The 19,979-nt window shown below is 38.7% G+C and overlaps 3 protein-coding genes across 7 annotated transcripts; all 3 read left to right on the top strand.

Annotated features, from left to right (window-relative positions):
- The first annotated feature begins 426 nt into the window (after window positions 1-426).
- Window positions 427-4,221, top strand: srsf2a (serine and arginine rich splicing factor 2a). 5 transcript variants are annotated; one of them, XM_072667614.1, is made up of 3 exons: window positions 427-968; window positions 1,878-2,196; window positions 2,686-4,221. In XM_072667614.1, the coding sequence occupies exons 1-2, from the start codon at window positions 613-615 to the stop codon at window positions 2,182-2,184; spliced, it is 663 nt and encodes a 220-aa protein (XP_072523715.1). In that variant the 5' UTR covers window positions 427-612; the 3' UTR covers window positions 2,185-2,196; window positions 2,686-4,221. The 5 variants fall into 5 exon arrangements, 3 of the variants coding, with proteins under 3 accessions (XP_072523715.1, XP_072523716.1, XP_072523714.1); XM_072667615.1 differs by having other exon boundaries at window positions 428-968; window positions 3,320-4,221; XR_011978226.1 differs by having other exon boundaries at window positions 430-968; window positions 1,878-2,826; window positions 3,320-4,221.
- Window positions 4,222-4,916: 695 nt separating this feature from the next.
- Window positions 4,917-11,996, top strand: mxra7 (matrix-remodelling associated 7). The gene is made up of 4 exons (XM_072667679.1): window positions 4,917-5,385; window positions 6,049-6,154; window positions 6,426-6,534; window positions 11,042-11,996. Exons 1-4 carry the CDS (start codon window positions 5,155-5,157, stop codon window positions 11,154-11,156), a joined length of 561 nt encoding a protein of 186 aa, XP_072523780.1. The 5' UTR covers window positions 4,917-5,154; the 3' UTR covers window positions 11,157-11,996.
- On the top strand, window positions 11,997-18,427 carry LOC140544236 (alpha-N-acetylgalactosaminide alpha-2,6-sialyltransferase 2-like). Its single transcript, XM_072667680.1, has 9 exons — window positions 11,997-12,093; window positions 12,319-12,634; window positions 13,394-13,556; window positions 13,840-14,008; window positions 14,430-14,568; window positions 16,390-16,493; window positions 16,613-16,699; window positions 16,855-16,954; window positions 17,060-18,427. The coding sequence occupies exons 1-9, from the start codon at window positions 12,002-12,004 to the stop codon at window positions 17,249-17,251; spliced, it is 1,362 nt and encodes a 453-aa protein (XP_072523781.1). The 5' UTR covers window positions 11,997-12,001; the 3' UTR covers window positions 17,252-18,427.
- The last annotated feature ends 1,552 nt before the right edge of the window (window positions 18,428-19,979 follow it).

Genomic DNA, 19,979 nt, shown 5'->3' with positions numbered 1-19,979 from the left:
ACCAGAAGAGTATGTGTGTAGTATAGGCATATGTTAACACAGGCCTTCATAATATATATATATATATATATATATATATATATATATATATATATATATATATATATATATATACATTAAATTAGTCATCTTCCAAAGACATGTTCATTATGTGTCAAGAAACTGATTATTTAACTGATTATTGCTGTTCTTTAGGACGATATTGTTTACTGAGGCCCTTTATTATGAATATCTTAGAGCTCAATCTAAGAGATTCGTAAGATTTCCTTAGTAAAGCTGTTGTGAATGCGGCCCCAGGTTTCCACTGAAAGCTGCAGTTCCTCGACGTTCCGCTAGGTGTCAGTAGGTGTCAGTTACCGTAGAAATCCTCCAGGAGCGCCTGGTGCGGTGGGGGTGGGGGGGAGTCTCTATGGTCTACCGGCCCCTATATCAGACCAGCCCAGACTGGATCCTCCGCTCCGCCCCGGAAAGCGCTTTGCCGCCATTTCAGGTTGCAGCGTGTTCGTCTCGTCGCCACATTTGTGGAGCGCAGCGCCGCTGACTTATTTTAAATTCAGGATTCTGTGATTTTCTTCATTTTTTAAGTGCAGGACACAGGTGGGTACAGTAGAGATGAGTTACGGTCGGCCTCCGCCCGACGTCGAGGGCATGACTTCGCTGAAGGTGGACAACCTGACTTACCGCACGTCGCCCGAGACGCTGCGCCGTGTCTTCGAGAAGTACGGCCGGGTCGGGGACGTGTACATCCCGCGGGACCGCTACACCAAGGAGAGCCGCGGCTTTGCGTTTGTTCGCTTCCACGACAAGCGGGACGCGGAGGATGCGATGGACGCCATGGACGGCGCCCTGCTGGACGGGCGCGAGCTGCGGGTGCAGATGGCGCGGTACGGGCGCCCGCCTGATTCTCACTACGGCCGCCGCGGAGGCCCGCCCCGCAGATACGGTGGATACGGACGGAGAAGTCGCAGGTAAACACACCAGCAGTAAAACGCACAAGCTTTAGATAGATAGATAGCTAGCTAACCTTTGTCCCCGGAGGTAGCGAGGTTGGCGGACGCGCTGACGGAGGGCTGAAGCCACTGAGGCGGGTTGAGGCCTGGCCTGAGGCGGGCTGTGATCCGGCGCGGACTTCTTGTGTCTAAAAACGTAACGTAACTATTAAAATGGTAACACACGGTCACTTATATACTCATATGCGGTTAGTTAAATCGTGGCTTCATTCTTTTTAATGCATTTTGAGCGAGTTAAAGCCCTAAACTTGAGTGAGGCCTACTTGTTCGGGCGCGCTTTGAGCCCTGTGCTAGCTGCTAGCTCGCGCGTTAGCCTTAGCTAGTAGCTAACGCTGCGGGGCAACGCTTTGTAAACCTGGCTAACCTCGCCGGCCGTAGTCGGTCAGTCAAACTACTTTACTCCCCTAAAGTTTACTATAATAACGTGTCTAATGAACATGCATTACCTCTGCTACTTGCTGAGACTATCCTGGCCAGCTCAAGCTGGTTAAGCTTGGCTCTTAACCAGCAGCATGCTGTGTGTTTTCTTTGGCCGCCCGGTTGGTCAGCGAGCTTGAGCAAGTTAGCCATGCTTATTTAGCAGCTTTTTCACCAAACTCAAGTTAACATACTCTCTATTTTTTTTAAAAGAAGCTGATCAACCATTTATCTGTAGTTTTCCTCATGTGGGACAACCTTAACTAGCTTTCACCGTCTAAATCAACCAACCACCCACAAAAGCTTGCTTCCTCAGCAGGGCAGTGTTGGTTAAGTCAGCTCTTGTAAGTTGGGTTTTTCTTGTCTGTCTTTTTGAACCCTTGCTTATCAATAAGTAACATCTGAACGTTGTGTGGCACCGTTTTTGACCTGTTTTTGCTCCTGTTGCAGCCGCAGCCCCCGACGCAGGAGACACAGCCGCTCCAGGAGCAGAAGCCGATCTCGGTCCCGTAGCAGGTCCCGCTACAGCAGGTCAAGGTCCAGATCCAGGTCCTACTCCCGGTCCCGCAGTCGCTCCAAGAGCCGCACACCACGCAGAAGCAAGTCCAAATCGCCGTCCAGGTCCCGTTCTAGGTCCAAATCTAAATCCCGCTCCAGGAGTCGCAGTCCTCGGTCGAACAGGGGGTCTAAATCAAGGTCCAGATCCAGGAGTAGAGCCAAGTCTCCTGAGGGCAATGAAACTGCACAGGAGTCATGAACCCAGATCTAGGTAAGCTGAGACAAATGGGCAGAAGTGGTGGACCAGTTTGTTTTAAGATTTTTTTTTTTTTTTTTTTTTCTCCACAAATGTGTTGTGGTAACTTTAAGGTTTTAGTTTGAGTTATTGATGCTTCTAATCTTTGCAACACTAAATATGCAGGGCAGTATAACTGATTGCTAAAGTACTCTAAACTGTTAAATATGCACAAGTGCTTCAAAAAATTCAGGAGGGAAAAACCTCCCATGTACTTTCAGAGATGGTCTGCATTTAAATATACTTAAACATGGGTTTTCAATCTCTTCATGTTTGTTATCATGACATTATTTGGGGAACATGAGTTAGGATGTGAAGGATTGCATGAATTGGATGTCTTTTTAATGCACACCCTGAAACTGATTTGGACCAGCCGAAGGTAAAGCAGTAAGTATTTCTTTGTTTGAAAACAATGGATTATGGGTGGTAAATCTTTCATCTAAATGTGGAATTCTTTCCTCCAAGCTGCTGATTCCTGTTTGCAAAAGAGGAGTTTGGGGGCAGTTTGAGAGCAGTTAGTGTGTGATCCGACCATTGGCTGCCTGCTGCTGGTTGGCGGTTGCTATGGAGCAGGTCGGTCTCATTGAGTGTTGAGGTGGTGTTGAGGTACGTTCGAAGGACAATGGACTGAGGCCTTTTTCATCATCCTTCTCATACGCCAATGTCTATCGTTGCATAGACAAAAGCAGGACGGAGAGGGGGTGGTTTCTCAAAGCTTGTTTAAGGAGTCAGCAAATAGACCAGTTTGTAATCGGTCGTATTTGAACAGTACTTTTACTCCACTGACTTCTTAAAGTTGCTTTTAGAAATGTGCACACCCTACCCCAGGTTTAGGTTTGTCTGTTTATTTACATGAGCTTGCCCAACACCAACTGGGGTGCTCATCTTACTCAAGCAACTTGCCAGAGACTCGTTGCGCTATAGACACGTGTGGAAGTTTTATTTTTTTCTTTTTAATTGAAGGTGACCAAAAGTGAGCATTGCTTAACCAGCAACTGCCACTTTTATGGAGATGTACAAGCTACAATTTGCTTGTATGACTGTAATGAATCAGCCAGGTTGAAGTTCTTTAAAGCTCACTAACTCTCTTCTTTCCTAGATGATCTCAGATGACTGAGACTTCAGTGAGAGCATCGCTTCAAATGGGGAAAAGTCCGTCTGAGGATTTCTAAACTCGCCTGTTCAGATGGAAAGGTTATTGTAACTTGGTCTACATCTTTTAAACGATTTTTTTTTTCTTTCAGTTCAGAATTTTCTGTATCATATTTTGAAGTTTGTGATCATATTGAAAATTAAGTGCTTAAGTGGGATTCTTAGGTGAACATTTCTTCATTTTTGCTAGTTTGTTTTGCATTTGTTTAGTACTTCATGTAATTGAATCTCCCAGACAATAAAGTAAGTTCATTTTTAATCACAACTCTTTAATCCTTTCATTAACACCTTGTGTATTCAAGTCTTGGATATTTCATCTTTGGGAACTTCACTCTGTAATGACACCCTGGCCAGAAATTGAACTCCATGACATGTACAAGCCTATCAAAATCAATCGGGACAAACAAAACACTTATGTAAAAATCACATTTGTAGTTGCTAAGTAAACATTTATTTTGTGTGGTACCTGTTAAGTCCACAGACCTGTGATTTCTAATATTCTCTCTTGTGTATCTTTTGTGCACTAGGCGCAGTTGCGCAGCTGTTGAGTATTGCTGGTTAGCTGTTAAGGTGGCGTGTTGCTGTGCAGAGTGCTTGGCTGTTTCCAGTATTCTCCTGATTGCTCCTGTGTAACGGCTTGATTTGGCGAGTTTTTAAGCTGCAGCAGATCGTCAATTTTTATAAAGCGATCCTGAACAGGTCCTTCTGTGAACCTTTATTTTTGTTCGTCGAATCCATGCAAACATTTGAGAGGGGGTTGCAGCATTTATCACAATAGCACCATTTGTTTATCTGTGGAGGAAATAATTGTAAGTACCATGTGAATGCTAATAAAACTCCTTTTGTTAACGTTTCTGTCTAAATGTGGTTCTTTTAATGTGCTTGCTTGTGGCCTGCAATTATTGGGTGTGTAGCTTTAATATAATTAAACCTGTAGGGTGCCACTTTCAGCATTTAGCATAAAAACGAAAACCCCAATTTCCCTTAATCTCTATTTTCTACCTTCTCGGACCCCAGGGCTGCTTATTTTTTAGGGTTTGGTAAAGTGTGAAACTAGGTGGGGTCCAGAGAACCCACCTTTGAAGGTCTGGTTCACTTCAAGGGGACCGAAGGGAGCAATCTGCGCCGTGATTGGCTACGTTTGTCACGTGACAGGCTTACTCTTAGGGGGGGCAACGAGAACCTAGGACTTAATTTTGCAATATTTATATATATATATTTTTTTTTTTGGTAGGGGACAATAACGTGATCCAAGAAATCTGTTTTGTGTTTGTTTAAAAAAAAAAAAAATCAAGACCAGGTTGCAAAAATGTGCGCAGAAAAGAGACACACGTTTCATATGAAACTTGTCGGTGCCAAACTCCCCACAAGTGTGAAAACACCCTCAATCTGCTTCAAGAGTCCGATGCAATCAATCGGATTTAAGCTAGGATAAGCGCCCATAAACAAAGGGCCATGTAAAATTAGACTGGTGCGCTGTTGCGTCCGAGAAACGCAGCCCCCCTTAGTTCTCCCACTCGAGGTTTGCGCAAAGGCTGCGGTGAGTGCCGCGCCCCAACGCACGGTGGGATTTACAGCCAAATACCGTGCAGCGAGCAGCAGCAGCGTGTCCTCTGGTAAAGCGGGGCTAATTAAGGCCATGTTAGAGATTTGCTCTGCTACACTCATCTCCACGTAGCGAATAAGTTCAGTTACTTCACAGAAGAAAGAGAAGATCGACCGAAGCTAGCTAGCTATCTAGCTAACCCTAGTTAGCGCTAAAGTTCACCGGGCAAAGACTTCATGGACATGTCTCTGGACCTGTGGTCCATCTGGCCCGCAGTCGTGGTTACTCTGCTCGCCGTTGTTGTCGCAGCTGTGGTGTTCAGAAAACCCGAGGATCCCACATCCTCGAAATCCGCCCAGAAGAGCAGAGCCGTTTCAGAGAGCAAGCAGGGAGAGACTGGTCGGCCCAGGCCGCTAGAGGCGCTCTCACGCAGCAGGGGGCCAGGTGACGACCCGGGCTGTCCACAGGTTGGTCCTGTATGAGTGGTTTTTAGGTTCCTTTAGTAATACAGGGCTAGAAAATGCAACTCTGGCGGATTAAAACTGATGTGTGGGTCTGGATATGGTTCATGGCACTATGACTAATGCCAGGCGTGGACTAGAGGGGTATAAGACCCCCAGCATGGAGCTGGAGAGCAGTGGGAGAGCGGGGTTGTCTGCAATGGTCCTCCATCCAGGTCAACATCCTGACCTCAGTGATGCTCTTGTGACTGAATGCAATCAAATCCTTTCAGCAATGCTCCAAAATATAGTAGAAATCCTCCCCCAGACAGTAAAGACAACAAAAGCATGATGAACTTTTTTTTAACACCCTTGCTTTCCAAAAAAAATAAAAATAATAATAATAATTAAAACGTATGTCCATGGTGTGTCTGGGTTTTTTATTTTTTTGCTTCATAAATGCCTTTTACTTCTTATCAGAGACAAAAAGTACTATTTATATGTAATATAATATGATATAAAATATTGTAAATTATTTAAAAAAGCAATTCCTGGACTCAAGTTTACTGCATGTAGATGTTTCGCACTATAATCGATCATCGTCTGCCAGATATCAGCGTTTTCCCCCTGTAAAAGTTAATAACTAAAGTCACTTCCTCTTTCTCTCCCTGTAACTCTGCGCATGGTCAGGAACTGCTGTCAGGTAAGGGCACTGAATCAGAGTCTACAGCTCACACAGACCAAGACCTTGAGGAGGACCCTTGTCAGAGGGATGAGTCGACAAACTGTCCCTCAGGTACATTTAATTTTAACCTATTTATGTCCATATCTGGACTATTACATTTCCCTTGACTCATATGGTCTCTGAAATGGTATAAATCACCTTTATCTCTCCACTCAATGAGTTTCCAGTCAGTGTTTTGGTCACATGCGACTGATGATTTTAAGAAACCAATAGAAATGCCAATTTGATTGTCAGTTTAAAAGAATACTTTTTCAAATAGGGCTGTCCAGGTATTTTAGTGAATGTAGTTTAGACATTTTTAGACATGTGAATGTTTTTACAGTCAAAAAAGTGGATCAAGAGGACAAGCCCCTCAGGTACATGCCTGGTATGCTGCGGACAAGCCAACTTGAGAAGATGATGAGTAGAGAAGAGCTGGAGGAAGAACGGAGGTAATGTCTCTCTCTCTCTCTCTCTCTATCTATCTATCTTAATTTATAAGCTTTATAAATTGAAATAGCTGTATGCAATACAGCCTTTGTAGTCAGCTTGGTGTCGTTCTGTTCTTGTTTTATGCTTCTTGGGAAGCATAAAAATATTTAAGATCTAATGTTCAAATCAGGCTCCCTGAAGACCAGGTAAAATCTTTCATGACACTTTCTTGTCTTACCAGTATAAACACAATTTACCATAATTATCCTCCCAGTTCTTCTTTGTGTTTGAATTATATCAATTCACACATTGACTCAGAAAAGCAAACACATTGCTTGTGAAAAGGTGATGTATGCAATAGAGTGGGCATGCCAAAAGGTTACACCTATCGGCTGAAAATGCTCAGTTACACAATGAGACAAAAAAGAGTTGCTGTTGCTGTCAGCCAGCCGTTTTACTTCCAGCGCACATATTCAAGAGAGTAGCTCTGCCCCCAATCTCAATCCGTTCCCTCCTCACTCCACATATCCACACCGCTTTCATATGTATGTTTACGTGGAGGTCACAACCACATTTAGGACTGTCCCAATGTAGTTAATGTGGAGAGGAAGTGGGCTCTAAAACCTTCTAACAGGGAGTGAGCACCAGAGCACACTAAACCATGACACTCCACGGATGTGCAGCCCATAAATCAGAATGGAAGAAACACCATGCAAATGTAGGCTTTTATATAATAGTATAAAATAGTGGAGAGCCCGTTAACGTGAATGAGCCAGTTTGCCGACTTTGTTTAAAAAGAGTGTTTTAGTTAAATTTGTGTGTTATTTTGAATAATTAAACATAATAAAAATGTGTACATATTCTTCATTATTAAAAGTGTAATGCTCTTTAAAAGGGTGTCACTGCATTATTATGCATTATAATATAATATCAGTGGCATTAAATTTATATATAAACTTAATATTAATGTTTATATATAACGGTAATATTGTTTATTGCAATTATTTTATTTTTACAATTATAATTATTTTAAATATTAATATATCGTCATATATATATATATATTGTCCTTAAGACAGAATACATCCTTGTGTCAACATTCTCTGTCAGGCTTTCAAGATGGTTTCTTGAACACCTTCAAGAAAGCATAGCAGAGGATGTTGATTCTAGCTTCTTTGCACAAGCCTTTACAAGAGGAGACATGCTACAGTATTAAGCTGATTAATGATGCCTAAAAGCTAGAGAGGAATCTCTGTGTGAAGAAACTTTTGTTTAACCTTGAAGGCTAACACTGAGAGAATGAGGAGGAGCTTCTTTCCACAAGCCATCCGTGCCCTGAATGGGGACAGGGACTAGGACACTAAATTAAAATATCTACATACACAAACTGGACCCTCACTTACTACAGTACACAACTATGGCTCATGGACAACTCACTACGGACAATAACGCAAATATTTCTTTTTAACTCACACATACACTCACATACAGATAAATATGTACATATGTATGTATGTATATATATATATATATATATATATATATACAGACACGCACTATTCCATCTGTATATTGCTTCTTATTTATATTCTTATTTCTATATTTTCATATTTTTATATTTTATTTTTAACTTAAATTTAACTTAAATGTCACTTATTTTATTTATTTTTTGCACTTTTGCACTTTATTTCATTAAGTTAAGGTTTAGTTTAAGTTTAAATTTAGATCTTTATTGAATAGCTTTGATGTGGGCAGACTGTCAAAAAAAGCATTTCACTGCAAGTTATACTGTGTATTACTATGTATGTGACAAATAAAATTTGATTTGATTTGAACTTGGCCTCTTCTACAAAATGCCAGCTACAGACACGGGTATGTGGACTGGCTGTAAAGCTCCACTCTACATTATGTAATGACTATGATTAGTATTAATCTATAATTAAATTAATACATATAATTAAATCTTAAATGTTCATATTATCTAATTTAGCAGAAGATATACTTGTTTAGACTTACGGCCATACATACCGTTCCACCTACTCTCGTACTCTCTTTCTATTAGCACGCCCACATTTTGACACACCCACCTTTTTTTATATGCCTACTAACAAGCTTTTAGTACGCCACCCCCAGGAGTACCCACTTATTAGCCACAAAAAGTGTAAGCAAATAAGCAAATCCTTTACAGGAAGCAAATAATAAAATATATAAATGTTCTGCCTATTTAAGAGCATAATTATTCATAATTATTTAGTATATTGGGGGAAAAAACAATTATTTAATGAGCCATTTCCTTTTTTTCCTCACCACATTACTGCATTTTTCTTAATATAATATACTAAATTCAACACACAGACATTAATTATGTTTTAGAATGTGCTGTAGAAGTACATTCTTTGTACAGGATGTGAATTTCACAAGAATCAAAGCACATATAATTTACCCAGGGGTGCCCAAGCATTTGAATGTATGTTGTTTATGTATATGTATTTTCATAACAGCAGTATTCAGTTGCAAAAGATTATATAATTAGCTTAAAATAACTTTTATAACTTTTTAATAACTGGTTCAATCACTGTGCAAAAGAAATGGTTTCAATACTATGAAAAATATGCTGCATTGCTGCAAACAAGTTAGAAGCATGATGGTGCTATACCTGGAATAACAGCTTCCTTTCAAAGCAGCAAAACAAATTGCTTATTGTGCTTATGCAACAATTTAACATTGAAGTATATGTATCATATTGGCTTCGTTTAAGCCCTGTTTTGCTGTTCCATTCTGCTCTGGAGACTGTGTTTAGTGCCTAATACTGATGTTTTAAGTTTAGAAAGCCATATACAAATCCTACAGCTCCAGAAAAAATAAGAGACCACCATACATTACATTAGTTTCTCTGGTTTTACTATTTATAGGCAATGTGTTTAGGGAAATTAACATTTGTGTTGTATTTCATAAACCATGGACAACATTCACCCTAAATTCCAAATAAAAAAAATGGGCTATTTAGAGCAATTATTTGCAGAAATGCTCAAAAACAATATTGATCAAAGAAATTATTATAATAATTATAATGCAAAAAAACTAATTTAAACACAGGACTAATAATAGAACTTTGAGAGCATTTAGAAATCACTGGTGAAACACTGCTGTTGGGTGACTATGCCATTCATAGTCTGCAAATTCAGGTAGCTTAGCTTTGTTTGATGAAATGCCTGGAATACAATGGCTACTATACACGTAGAGGTGCAAATTTAAGTGATTTCTTAAAATATTAAGGTGTGCCTCTGATTAAATCTATATGGTTTGAAATTAAACAAATCATATAAATTCATATTTATAACAAAGGGGCTGTGGCAGTTCCGTGTAGCTTTACAGGACTGTTTGATGCATTCTTTGTTTGACGCTGTTTAAGACACTCCTTAGCAAAACATGAGTTGTGCTTTCACCCCTCCTTTCTTTTAAGCTCACACTTGATAAGATGTTCAACATTTGTGTTGAAGTCACATGACCTGAACCTATACACATTGCTAGTATATGCCCACACAAAGCTGACAAAATTACATGTAAATAAACTAAATTGCATTGCATACAAAAGCACTGCATACACGTGTCTTAGACATGACATTAGGGCTGTGCAATATATAGTTTCAGTATCGCAATCACCCTCTATAGTCACATAAGGCAAATTAAATAATTAAATTATTAAGTTTTATGATCACGTGATAAGAGGTGATTCCTTAAAATGACACATTATCTTGTTAGATGTCATATTAACTTGTTTTACAGTTTAACAGTGGCATAGAAGAAAATATTCATTTTTCTGTAATACAGCTTGTTTTGGAAAAAGAAATACTAAAGATCCTGTCTACACATCTTCACGATTCTCATCGAACTATTATCAATAGTTTCTGTGATGGATTTACTATAAACTTGCAGAGAAGATAATAAGAATATTCAGTGTATTTTCTGTACATTTTTATAGTTTAATAATACCGACCACATACTTGGTCACTAAGCTCCCTATGCCTGTTTAAACTTCCTGCACTCGTTTAATCTCTCTGCTCAACATACACTCCTGTAATAACCCTCTTTTGTTGGCTAAAACAATGTGCAAATGCCACAAACACGGGGACAACAAGCCTGGAACCTTCTTACTGGAATTTCCCGCTCTACATTAAACGGTGCAGAACTTACAGGAGTTGTATGTTTGTTGCCAGACTACCTAACCTAAATAATCTATCTAGTGAAAGTCCCCTCATGCATTAGTAGATGATTTTGCTGACAGGAGGATTTAAGGTGGAATTTTAGCTTTATGCTGTAAGATAAGTGCGCAACGAACACATAGTTTACTTCTTTAAAATTATGTTTAAGACATTTTATATCAGTTATAAATATTTAAAGTAGACCAGGGTTTAGAAAGATCTAAAGATTGATGTTCGCTTATTTATGTGGGTTTATTTGTGTTCAGTTCAATCACAAATGAAGATTACTCGATATACTGTATGTGTGTATGTGTCTTTTTTGCAGAGTTCAACGGGAGCAGCTAACTGCCATCTTTAAGCTGCTAAAAGAAAACCAGGATGCATTTGGCGAAGTGACGGAGAACGACATGGAAGAACAGCTTAAACTTTACTCTATCTGAAAAGACTTCCCCAAAGACTGGACTGAGCCAGCGGCAAGAGAACCTGGTGAACCTGACGAGTCAGTGCCACTGCTATTCTGAAGCATTTCACTCAAGTACTTGAAAATGATTCTTTCTGACTGTCTGTCTGTCTGTCTGTCTTAAGTCTGACATGAACCATAATTGCAAAATTTGAACGTCCACTTTGTTTGATCTTAAGTTTACTTGAGAAATGAATGGGTGTAGGCTGTTGCTATCCTCAGACTTAATTCTTAAGCTATTCAAATATGTACACAGCATTGTTGAATATTGAATATAGATGTGGATGGGTTTGGGAGTGGTTATCCCTTCTATGTCTTTGTTTCACCACAGATAAATTGCTGTGTTGACATATTAAGTAGTTAAAAAAATCAGCCATTTATTACATTCACTCTATGCAAATGGGTTTATAGTGTGTCAGTGTTTGTTTTAATAGTTTCTTAGTTTGCACAACCCTTTCAATGTACACCAGATAAGTCATTTGTCAACTTTGACCTCTGTTTGCATATATTTGTATTTGTCATACAGTGTTTCACAGTTATTTTTCTATGCATTCAGCAGAAATATGTACAGCAGTATCTTTTTTTAATGTTAAAGCTTAGTACATTTAACAGTGTGAGATGTATCCTAAATGATGAGTAAGCAAGAGTAGTGTCTTTTAATGTTTAGAATTCCCAAAACTCAAATGAAAACCACACGTTCTTCCCTGCAGCACAAAAAATTTGCATCGGCAAAGACCAGCCCCGTAAGTGGAGCACTAATACCACTCAAATATCACACGCCCATATATTCAAACATGCCAGTCAGTGTAGCAGAAAGGCATAAACATGCCGAAACTTTTTCCTCTTGCTGTTTCCCTGCTCTGTTGCGTCCTTTTCTATGTGGTCATTTGGAAAAAGACGAATGGAATACAGACTAGGTACGTTTTTCTTCACATCTTCGTACAAAATCTAAAACAGGTGAAAAGAGCCTCCGCTTTAAGCTGCCTGTAGATCAGATTGAACTTTGCCAGCCTGAATGTTTCTTTTTCTCTATGCCAGAATGAATGAGCGCCTGTATGCACAGGCATTGTGCACATGTCTTTTGTAGTGATATCATTACAGAGAGATTTCTTGATTATTTTTTTCCTTCTTTTCTATTAAAGTCCCCAGGCAATATACTTTGCTTTATTGAGGTCGGGATTCTTATGGAGGGATGGGCTTGAGACTGCTGAAGTTCCAAAAGCTATTATGACTCCTCAAAATTTATCATCAACCACAAAACAAACTACAAAAATTGCATTGAAAGAAGATTTGGATTCTCTGTCACATGTAAATTCACAAAAGGAAGTGCGTTCAGGCAACCCCAAGCTCACAACCAGTATAACTGCTCTTCCAGTCCTCTATAAAAAAGATTTTACACAGTTGCCAAAGTGGGACTTTGAGGATGTTTATTTGCAGAATGACGAAGAAAGACGCCCGGTAAGTGAACTTTTTTCAGTAGTCTGGATGTTTGTTGTTTAATATCAGAGGTGGGGAGTAACTCCTCTCTCTTCTAACTAATCTTTACTGAGATACATACACTCAGGCCAATGAATGCTTTGATGGATGTGTACTTTTGGAACTGTACATACTTAGTATTACTGAGTATGTCTGTGAGGACAGTACGTTTGACTACATTTTACTTACATTATCATTAACATTAAGATACATTGACATAACACTGGTGACAACATCTGCACTGATATGGGACTGGTTTCACCCCTTTTATGGTTTGTTATTTAAAAAAAGGCTAAGAAATAGAGAAAAATTGAGTCTTAAGCTTAAGATCCTGAATATCTATTTCTGTATTTATATAATTGCATTTTATGCAACTACATTTTTTGTGTAAAATCATTCATAGTCTAGCCTAATTATCTAACTGTGTGAGTTGTAGGAATGCTATAAGATTTAACTAATTAAACTAACTAACTAGTGTATTTAAGTTCTGATCTCTAATCAAAGACATATTCCATTGAAAAATAATAATAAAGAGAAATAATGTTTAAAGCAAAACCACCTACTAATGGATTATGAGACTTTCGCTAGATACATTATTTAATTTAGGTAGCCTGGCAACAAACTTACAAGGAAAACATTAGATATCAGATATTTTGACTAAATTTGATATGATTTCACTCACCAAGATACATTTTATGTACTAAGGTGAACCTGTAAAATCATAAATGTTTTTTCTATAAGGTCTGTTCAAAGTCTCTTCAGAATTCCAAAGATAAAGAGTTTCAGGCTGCAGTAATCCCAAACATCCAGCTTTGGCTGCACAAGGGTCTCCTCGATATCAGTGAGTGGAATCGACTAGCGCATTTTAACAACCCCTTTGGATTTATGGAATATACATATAATGGTGAGTATGCTGGGTAAAACTAATGCCACTCTTTTCACACTCTAAATAGTTGCTACAGGGTTGTTTTTCTGAGTTTTTGTGTGTTAAGAGGGTGCAGTCTGTGTAAATAGAGTATATTAACACTTGTCTGATATTTCATATGAACTGAATAATAATGTTGTGTTATGGCTTCAACAGAGATCAGGTTCTTCCAGTCATTCCTGTCTTCACATATTGGTCTTACATTTGTAGCTCTCAGAGAAGAAAACCAATATAATTTCTGTCTATTCTTTTTCTCTTGAAGACGTAAAATCATCAGTAGATTTGATCCCGAAGCCAAAGTCCGCTCAACTATTCCCACTGCCTAAAAATGCACAGGATGGCTGTATCCGCTGCGCTGTGGTGGGCACTGGCGGCATTCTCAGTGGCTCAAAAATGGGCAAAGACATTGATTCTCATGATTATGTGTTCCGGTGAGGGTACCTGTTTTATCTTTTGGTGTTTAAGTGGCTTGTAACCACTGTTCCTTTCAACTTCTTTGTTGGTGGTTCCAGAGTTCCAGTGTTACTGACCATCACATCCACTGATGACTAGATATAATGTAGATGGTGGACAATCCATGTCACAATATTAACACTGGCAATGGTGTATGCGTATTACTAAGGTGTTATCTCGTCAGTATCACTGCTGGGTTAGCACTGAAAATCATCCAAACCAACAGGAGTCATTTGGTCAGACCAGTGATAAGCTGCTATCTCCAGCTGTAGACCTAGACACTCTCTAACATGTCATGATCATTTGCATTGCTGAGAATGGTCCACCACCCAAATAATATCTTGCCAGTAGTGGTTCTATGGTGGCCATTTATTACAACTTATCTTCTGTTTCAAACAGAATGAATGGAGCTGTCATCAAAGGCTATGAGGAGGATGTTGGGAGAAAAACATCGGTGTATGTCCATACTTCATTTTCCTTAATCAGTTCCTTTCATCTGTTGAGACAATATGGTTTTGATAGAATTCCAAATGATGAGGTTGGTGCATTTACATTATTCACCTTATTTATATTTTTAATTCACCTTATATATTTTGATGAGTATTTAAACATGCAGTGAGTGGTATAATATGCTCAGTTAGAGGGTGTCACCATAACTGGAAGTAGAGGGGAATTTTGCTTGAGCACAACACAAAACAAGGTGATGTGGGGCACCGTACAATTAACCACCGCCTTTCAAAGGAGAGAACCTGCGACTGTGTGTTACGGTGGGTGGAGCTCGGAGGCAGAGGCAGACATAAATGCAAAAATTTATTAAAAATAAAACTAAATTGAGCAAACAGAACACAAAGATACCAACTGGGGAACAAACCAAAATACTTACACTAACTAACAAAAGGAAACACACAAAAACTGAACCAACAGGCCAAACATACTGAATACTGAGACTAACAAAAACACCAAAAGAAACCGAACAAGCAGGCCAAGCCAACATACAGTGAACTTACATACACGTGATCCTGCACAAAAAGCACAGTTCCCGGGGCGGAGAAAGTCAACTCCCCCTGGAGCCGGCAAAAGGGGAAGGCGAGAAACACATGGCATACAGACTGGGGGTCAGACAGGAACAAGCCTGAGCTGGGGTCCAGACAAGAGACAAAACAGAGATTCTTGTGACATGCACATCTGTTAGCCTCGCCTCTCCTGCCCTTAGATTTGAGGCCAACAATACCAACCTGCAAACCCCCAGCCCCCAGTGATGGGGAGACCCAAAAACGTTGCCTATGCCGACCCTTTCGGCTACGGGCTAGTGGAGATCTAATTTTCCTACCACACATACTGGCAGGCCCGAAAGTGGGGGTCTGTCTTATTGCACACGGAGTCCAGGGCTACCCTGCTATGTCCGTTTTTGAAGGTCTGGTCTTCTGTCACGGTGTGTGGAGCTTAAAGGCGGACGTAAGTGCAGGAAGCGCTTGGTCAAAGGAAACCAGACAAAGGGACAGGCCTGACACTATGGCTGAAGGAGCTCAATTCAAAACCTCCACCCAAACGTCTGTGCCAAATAAAAGCAATATTTAATAGACAAAACAGCATCATTTTATTCTCGTCCAAAACGCGTCCTTGTCTTTTAAATGGTTACGTGCAAACTTGAGTCTTGTTTTTGATGTCCTGCTGTGTGAGCTATGGAGTTTCTCTTGGGTGACGACCTTATGGCCCACCATGACAAAGAACCCTCTGAAGAAACCCTTCCAAAAGTCCAAAAGAAGCAAATTCAGTGGCAGTCATCTTCAGAGATCTTGGGTTCTTGTTGACATTTCTGATTTGGATACTTGGAAATGACAGAACAGCCACCCCCTTAAGTTGGGTATCCACTACCATCTTTTGAGGTCCAGACATATCGCTTTGATTGTAGGCAAGAGAGTTAAATGCTGATTTATCACACCAAAAAAAAAAAATAGATGGGGTTTAGGGATGGTGTAAAAGCTGCATTTTCTTGAAGGATTCTCATGACGCTAATGCTAATACTTTTGACCATCCAATTTTTAAATATATGTGTTACAGCAGTTGTGAATATATATATATATATATATATATATATATATATATATATATATATATATATATATATATATATATATATGTATATATTTATTTATATATTATATATTTTTTTTTAATCCAAAATGTGTGAAATGTGTGAAACGTTGTACAGAATTTTAAGAAATGCTCCACATCTACTATGGGCCTTAGTTGTATTGCTTATGTACCTTAACTGTACATGCTTTTATATATTATGAATCTTTTGTATATGTGATAGTGTGAGGAAATGTAAACTAACAATTGTCAATTAAACCCCAAGGGAATCAAATTGGTGCTCATTCCAGAAGGCCTGAGAGATTTTGAGTGGATTGAAGGCCTGTTTCTGAAAAACGCATTGAAAAAGGGGGACTTTAAGGGTGTTAGGTAAGTACTATATCTCTGAGACAAAACTGAATGATTATCGTAGCCTAATAATACAAAATATTAAGTGCAAATTTGAGACCAATTACAGAATGAATATACATTGTTCTTGTCTTGTCTAGACCATTCAATTACTACAGTGGAGGGATTGAAAAAGACAAGCAATTTTATGTTCTTCATCCAGATTTTCTAAGATATGTTCGGAACAGGTATGCAGATGATTATCTTTCTAGTGTGGTATGTTTATGTTTAGCTCTTGCTGTTTTTTTTAACATTAACTTTCCTTAAGTTTATTAAACTGCACCTGTTGATTTAACACTTCCATCAGCATGGGGCGTCTAAGTGTGTGGCATATTGGTTTTAGGTTCTTGCGATCTACAAGTCTGGATGGAAATTTTTGGTATATGTTCAGACCCACCAATGGAGCATTCACTCTATTCTTGGCGCTTCACACATGTGACATTGTAAGCAAATATGTTAAATTATTTTCAAATATTGTTCTATTAAATGTTTATATTAAATATTATATTAAGTATGTTGGTGTGAACAACTCTCTCCTCCCAAAACAGGTGGATGTTTATGGATTCATCACTGAAGACCATCATAAGTACTCCAACTACTACTTTGAAAGGGCCACAAAAACCAGTGTGATTTTCTTTGCGAACCATGACTACAACCTAGAGATGCAGACTTGGAAGAAGCTGCACGATTCTGGAATCATCAACCTTTATCAAAGGAAGGAGAACCTGACCATAACTTGACATTTTTGCCAGATATAGAAATTTCTCCAGTCATATTTAATTCAGTAAAAACACATCTGTTATTATATTTATCTTTAATTTTTAAAAATATTTTGTTTATCAATTTTTCTCATTTTAATTCAGTTTGGTTGCTGCAAATGAACCCACTCGTTTGAAGCTCCCTGTAGCACTACCAATACTACCAATACATGCAAAATGAACCACAGCCTCTTTTTGAGCTTGACTGCCAGCCAAGTGTCAGACACATCAGCTAACAGGCGCCTCTGGAGAAAGCACGACTAATTGTGCGCACTCAGACTCTGGTCGCTGATGGCACAGCGACATTGACCCAGAATTTGAACTTGTGACCTCCGGGCAATAGCATAGGTTTGTCAAGGCACTGCAGTGAACATAAATCCTTACCAAAATGGAGTCCCACAAGGTTTAAGCATGGGTTCAGATTTATTAAATAAATATGAATGTTGGGACTGTGATTAATTAACATATAGTTAAAATATGATCTGATTGCCAAAAGCTGAGGCAGTCTTAATTATTTTAAGCAAGCATACTACTCTTGGGCCTGGATCACCTGTCAGGTACTTGGAGTTTCTACTGTATTAGGAATATCTGATTTAAGTTACAGTGCACCAGTGAGCTGGAATTCACTACAGGAATCTATAAAACTAGGCTTGCTGGTGTCACTCCATCATTTCAAACTTTTAACCTATAACCGCCTTCAGACCGATCGTAATGTTTTATGTATTTGTATTACTTTATTACTATTACTTGTTGTTTGCTTATTTTTATCCTTTTATTTGCTCTTATTTATTTATTATCATGCTGTTATTTGTTTTACTTTATTGTTGCTGTTATCGGTGTTCACTAGTCTCACTGCTGTGGTTTAATTTATTGTTTTATTAGTTATTAAATCTTAATTGGTCTCTGTTTTTATTCATTTATGTTGTTGGATTTTATGAACAGTTCTGTTCATTTTAGTTTAAGCATTGTCTTTAGTTCCTTTCCAAATAGCTGTGTAATTTGGAGTAATAGTAAAGGTTGAATGAATGAAATATACAATAGTGGAAGTTTACATACACGCACCATGGACATGAATGTCATGCCAAATTTAGGATTTCAGTTTTTGTTTTTGAACTGTTGTTTTTTCTGAGACAGAACGAGAACATATCTTTACATCTTTAATAAACAAAAAACAAAAAAACAAAACAGGATATATTGTGCATTGTGTTATTTTTTGGGAAGTGAGCCCAGGGTCTAAATTATAGTGGTGCTGAAATTCCTTGTATTTTACCTTGCCATGGCCTCTTAAATGGAGTTATGCAATAACAAAATAATTTGGGAGATGGACCTCGCCCCAACTCCTCCTTTTCATTACTATGAGCTATATAGCTGCTCCTCTCCCTTCTCCTTTTAGTGACAAAAATTCACACCCCTCCACCGTCCCTGCTCCTCCTAATGGTCCAATTATACTCGTCCTCTGCCTGGCAAGGGGGTCTGGCTTCGGGTCCCATCAGCTCGAAGCCCCCCAGAACTCCAACCACAAACTTCTTCTTAGTCATCATGATTGACTACAGCTGTTGACAGCACTGGTTGGACTGAAAGATAATTGTCAATCTCTAAAAGTCAGGACTGTCTCTTGGAGTCATTCCTAAACAGATTCCACTGCAAATTCCACTGCTAAAATGGTCCCTTTGGACAACTGATTGTTTTTATTAGGTGATGCCACTTTGCCAACGTCTGGAAGAAGATTCAAATAAGAAAGCTGGTTCTGATGGCCGGTAACAACCCAAGAACCACCAAGGCTCTGGCCTGCTTTTGTCAGATTCTTTTCTTTTCTTAAAAAACATAGATTTCATACTTTAGAGTGTTGCTTTCATCATGTTCGATAGGTAGTGTAGTTTATACCAGTTTTGCCATGCTGGATTTAGTCCTGATGACAACTACTCTCAAAACAACTGATTTATGTGGTTACTTATAGATACTGATGATCAATGCAAAGATAGCATTTTGCCCTGTGGACTAACAATCAGCTTGTTGGTTTGTTGAGGGTGAATATTACAAAAATTACGGTGCCATTAACTTATTGGGGACAGCAACAACAAAGCACCAATGCTCTACTACTATTGTAATTATGACCTAAAAGTGTATATATATATATATATATATATATATATATATATATATATATATATATATATATATATATACAGAGGTATATACAGATATCAGTAATAGTCTAAACAGTATAAACAGTATAAACTGGTTAATTGCAGCTCTTTGCCACTAGGTGTCGTTCTCATCCTAAAAGTCCAGCCGACCGGTGTTTTGCATAATGGCCCAGATAATACTCTTGTTAAGCTACAGAATATGCATAAACGTGTAAATTGTGTTCTCAGACATTAATTAGGTTATCTTTGTAGGCTAATCATGCCACACAGAGACCACTTATACTCTTATAAGTGGTGAACTCAACAATGTAGCTCAAAGAAATAGCAACTACCAAATACATAGTATTAATAAAGGAATGCTATACCTATAGACACTATTCAGTAAATTGTGGAGTGAAAATAAAATTTTTACGTTAGTATTTCGTATGACCCCGCCCACCTACTCTAGGATTGGCTAGTAGATTGGATACTAATAAAAAAAAATTATCCAATCCTAGCACATGTAGGCTACATTTAGAAAGAAAAAGGCTTAAGGCTTTACATAGTTACAAGTAAACGACCAA

This window comes from Salminus brasiliensis, chromosome 22 (assembly GCF_030463535.1).
Source record: "Salminus brasiliensis chromosome 22, fSalBra1.hap2, whole genome shotgun sequence".
NCBI classification, from domain to species: Eukaryota; Metazoa; Chordata; class Actinopteri; order Characiformes; family Bryconidae; genus Salminus; species Salminus brasiliensis.
The sequence above is the reverse complement of the archived record's forward strand: the minus strand, read 5'-3'. Positions and strand labels throughout refer to the sequence as shown.

What these genes read in the sequence shown, in the direction of transcription:
- srsf2a (XM_072667614.1), top strand. Translation starts at nt 613, where the DNA reads ATGAGTTACGGTCGGCCTCCGCCCGACGTCGAGGGCATGACTTCGCTG. An exon ending in TACGGACGGAGAAGTCGCAG is followed by an intron (nt 969 to 1,877) that starts GTAAACACACCA and finishes CTCCTGTTGCAG; the next exon opens with CCGCAGCCCCCGACGCAGGA.
- mxra7 (XM_072667679.1), top strand. Translation starts at nt 5,155, where the DNA reads ATGGACATGTCTCTGGACCTGTGGTCCATCTGGCCCGCAGTCGTGGTT. An exon ending in ACGACCCGGGCTGTCCACAG is followed by an intron (nt 5,386 to 6,048) that starts GTTGGTCCTGTA and finishes GCGCATGGTCAG; the next exon opens with GAACTGCTGTCAGGTAAGGG. An exon ending in GAGCTGGAGGAAGAACGGAG is followed by an intron (nt 6,535 to 11,041) that starts GTAATGTCTCTC and finishes TCTTTTTTGCAG; the next exon opens with AGTTCAACGGGAGCAGCTAA.
- LOC140544236 (XM_072667680.1), top strand. Translation starts at nt 12,002, where the DNA reads ATGCCGAAACTTTTTCCTCTTGCTGTTTCCCTGCTCTGTTGCGTCCTT. An exon ending in TCTCATGATTATGTGTTCCG is followed by an intron (nt 14,009 to 14,429) that starts GTGAGGGTACCT and finishes TGTTTCAAACAG; the next exon opens with AATGAATGGAGCTGTCATCA. An exon ending in ATAGAATTCCAAATGATGAG is followed by an intron (nt 14,569 to 16,389) that starts GTTGGTGCATTT and finishes TTAAACCCCAAG; the next exon opens with GGAATCAAATTGGTGCTCAT.